The following is a 4,043-nucleotide window of genomic DNA, read 5'->3' on the forward strand; positions in this document are numbered from 1 at the left end:
AGGGCTGGCTATAAGAGGTATTGAGGAGGTTGATTTAATCATTTGTCTATTGTTATAAAATTTAGAGGTGGTTATAGGGCTGGCTCTTCCTTATTCAAGGGAAGGAAAAGGGACGATGATAAAGATGTTTTGACAGAAAAAGGAGGGTGACAGAGCGGCTTAAAATTAATACATGTTTTAGGAAAATATCGCCGCTGTAAAATCATACCTATGAAAATTGATAACCAGGCACTTGCACTGCAATTCTTGATTTATTCCAATTAAGGAAGCTGTAAAATATTTATGTAAGTAATAATCACAGACGAATGGCTTACACTCTGCTCAATAGAGTACTTGTTAATGATAAATAATAATCTTTCATTGATTTTATTTTATTTTCAATTTATCACAAATTTTAATATTTAAAACCAACTTTACCTATAACTTCAAAAGAAAACTTAAAGCATATCATCTACTTTTTTATCAATTGACCGAGCGGAGTGAGGTCTAAGATTCAAGTCGACGGTTTGGCATTTCTCTTAATGTTTATATGTTGCGCATTTACGGTGTAACAATTCAAACACCCCGCTCTCATAGGTTATTGATTATTAGAATAGCGGAGTCATCACTCAGGCCACCAAATTGGACTTTTGAACTGGTGAGCTGAGAGAGTGATGACCGCGTAGAGGCGAAACTAGGGGGAGAACGTTCCGAGACGCGCTAGAGGAAGGTTGTGCGTGAGATAGTGAGATGTAGTTTTTAGTAATGTGATTGAGGAGTGATTATGTTTAGAGAGAGAGTATAGATGTTTGTTATGGATTTTTTTCAATAGAACGAGATTGTTTTGGTGAATTTGCGTATTTATTTAATAATATTATCCTATAAAAGTAGCAGGGCCCAGGACCCTAAAAACCTGGTGGTGGCAGCGCTACTGGAGAGCACTGTCAAGCTCGCCACGCACGCCACAACGGCAAAACGCGGTAATAGATTTTCATGAAATTTGACAGGTATGTTCCTTTTTAAATTGCGCGTCGACGTATATACAAGTTTTTGGAAATTTTGCATTTCAAGGATAATATAAAAGGAAAAAGGAGCCTCCTTCATACGCCAATATTACCTTAAGAATCAGACTATAGAATTATTCATCATAAATCAGCTGTCTAGTGGACTATAATACTACCCGTTCAAAAACATCGAACATCTTGAAAATGTATCTTTCCATTAACGTTAGTAGACAGTTGACTATAATACTACCCGTTCAAAAACATCGAACATCTTGAAAATATTGTATCTTTCCATCAACGTTGTAGACAGTTGCAGCCAGACCTGATAACAGCGCTCACACTCACATTCCGGGACGACACGTCACGGTACGATATAGGACAGAAAGCTATATGTTTATTTAGGATTTTTTCTAGACATTTTTAATTGATAAATTATTTATTAATTTTTGAGGAAACATAACAACAGGTCAATGTAACTCAATGAGCGCGAGGTCTACTGTTCACAGAACTACTAGTTTAAAAATACCATTGAATTTATCTGGTGGTCGAATATTTATAAAATATATCTTGAAACATATTTGAAACAGTAATAGCCTATTACTTGTATAACAACTATAGTGAGGTCCACGTTATAATGGCAGTGTGTTATTTGCAATGGTGTTGCTATCTTTGTCTATCGATCAATAAAGCAGATGGCGCTATCTCTTTCATGCATTGCGATGTTGCCATATCGTTTATCAACAATGTAGAAATTCAACTAATTGACAGAATATTCAATCTCAATCATGAAAATTTATTATCACATCTTTAAAAATATAATTTCTTGACAAATAAAAATATGATTAACTATTTTCAACAATAATGAAGAGTTGAATTCATCAGATATACCAGTATCAGCTGTTTGGGTGGCAAGGCTGAGATCTGGCAACCCTTTTCTCCTATCTTCCTACACTGCCATTATAACGTGGACCGCACTAGGTACTTTCTACTTTGAAATCTCAATCTCTATAATCATTTTTCAAAATATCAACTATCGATTAATCAATATAGAATAATCGACGCTTTGATTAATGTCCGACATCAAATAATCGATTATTTCTCAAAACCATCGATAACTCCATTAATCGATACCCATCCCTACCTCAAACCATAAGTAAACATAAGTAACATAACCTCAATCATTTATTTTGTCTTCGGACCTTGGCTCCTCGCTGTAAGTCATTAGTGAGTGTTATTAATAATGTAATAGTTTGAAAATGGAACGTGGTGTAGCCTAGTTTGTTTTTTTTCAGAAAATAAACTCTTTAATCTTCGATCACTTTCAGTTATCACTCATCTTTTTGTAACGTAAAAGTGCGGTTTATAATGGTGAACTTAACGTCAGTGCTCAAGTGTCAAAAATACTTTCAAACTCGATCATCTTTCAAGTTACCTGATAGGTCTATTCTAAATTGGTATCCAGGACACATGTACACCGGTTTTATAGATATGCAGAAAAAACTGAGAAATATAGATTGCATTATTGAAGTTCACGACGCCAGAATTCCGTTATCTGGGAGGAACCCCAGATTTTCTGAGCAAATTTGTTCTGTTAGACCCCACATTTTAGTTTTAAATAAAATGGATCTTGCTGATCCCAATCTCTACGATGTTGCTGCGGACGCCTTAAAATCTCAGGGCTCTCCAAGAGTAATTTATACGAACTCCAAAGATCAACAGTGTGCTGGTGTAAAGCGTATCATTCATGAAATGGTGAACATTTTTTCATCATCAAATCGGTTCAACCGCTCCGAAGAAAAAGAATTTACAGCTATGATTATTGGTGTGCCTAATGTAGGAAAGTCATCCTTAATTAACACTTTGAGAAATAGAAACATGAAAAAACAAAATGCTGTGAAAGTAGGTGCTGTAGCAGGAGTCACCAAGGCTGTAGGTGAAAGAGTAAAAATCTTAGAATCTCCTCCAATCTACATTTATGACACGCCAGGAATTCTCCAACCGTCCATTCCCAATGTAGAAGTTGGTATGAAACTGGCTCTTTGCGCTATTTTCAAAGACACTGATATTGGATTCCATTTTATGGCTGATTATCTATTGTATTGGTTAAATAAGAATAATAATTACTGCTATATAAGTTATTTAGACTTGAAAGAGCCATCGGATAACATTGATGAAGTCTTAGTTCTATCTGCAATTGCTAAAAAATATTTTAGAAAATCAAAACACAATTGGAATAATGGATCCAACGTAGTACCAGATACTGATAAAGCAGCTTATAGTTTTGTGAACGCTTTCCGACGAGGTATATTCGGAGAAATTACTTTGGATGGACACATGCTTAGTTAATTATTGGAAATGTTTTATAGTAATAAATAAAATATATTTAACTAAGAAAAACACAGTTCTTTGAAGAGTTCTCTTGTTCTAATTTTGCCTATAGCAGAATTACAAGACCTAACTGATTGTTTTAACCAAAGAGAAGAAAAGTATTCATTGGTACCATAACGTATAATGTATGATAGATGTTATAGGGCGTGCCGCGTTATGTTCCAAATTTCAAGATAGTTTTTGTTTGCTCAAGCCGATAACTTCTCGGAAGACGGTGTAAAAACGGCTCAGTATGAGAGACAACCAGCGTTAGATAGCTTGACGAAGAAGAACCAACTACGTGAACTATCGGCTTGAGCAAACAGTGAAATATAGGACAGTATAGGCCCTATACCAAGGTATATCTTTAGGTTTCTACTTTGCTTAGCATAAGAGTACCTAGTAGCTGCAGAATATCATAAATTCCAGATGTGATATTGTGGATGATTTTTATATAATATATTACATTATTTAGGCCTACTATCATTATAGAATATTGTATAAGTTTCTTAAAATTAGTTCCTCCGCAAGAAAAGTAGCACAGTTTAATATCTATCTCAAAAGAAAAGTGACAACAACAAAAAAAATCTGGTGTGGCGCACTCTCATAACTTTCCTTGCCGTTATGAAAATTGATCACCTGATGCTAGTGTTCCCGTGCATCTCAAATCTACTATTCCAAGATCTAAGCCAG

The 4,043-nt window shown here is 35.0% G+C and overlaps 1 protein-coding gene across 1 annotated transcript; it reads left to right on the forward strand.

The window, feature by feature from the left end:
- The first annotated feature begins 2,175 nt into the window (after positions 1-2,175).
- LOC111054028 (mitochondrial GTPase 1) lies at positions 2,176-3,380 on the forward strand. Its single transcript, XM_022340992.2, has one exon. It carries the CDS (start codon positions 2,349-2,351, stop codon positions 3,327-3,329), a length of 981 nt encoding a protein of 326 aa, XP_022196684.2. The 5' UTR covers positions 2,176-2,348; the 3' UTR covers positions 3,330-3,380.
- Positions 3,381-4,043: the final 663 nt, after the last annotated feature.

Source organism: Nilaparvata lugens, unplaced genomic scaffold (assembly GCF_014356525.2).
Source record: "Nilaparvata lugens isolate BPH unplaced genomic scaffold, ASM1435652v1 scaffold6850, whole genome shotgun sequence".
Taxonomy (NCBI): Eukaryota; Metazoa; Arthropoda; class Insecta; order Hemiptera; family Delphacidae; genus Nilaparvata; species Nilaparvata lugens.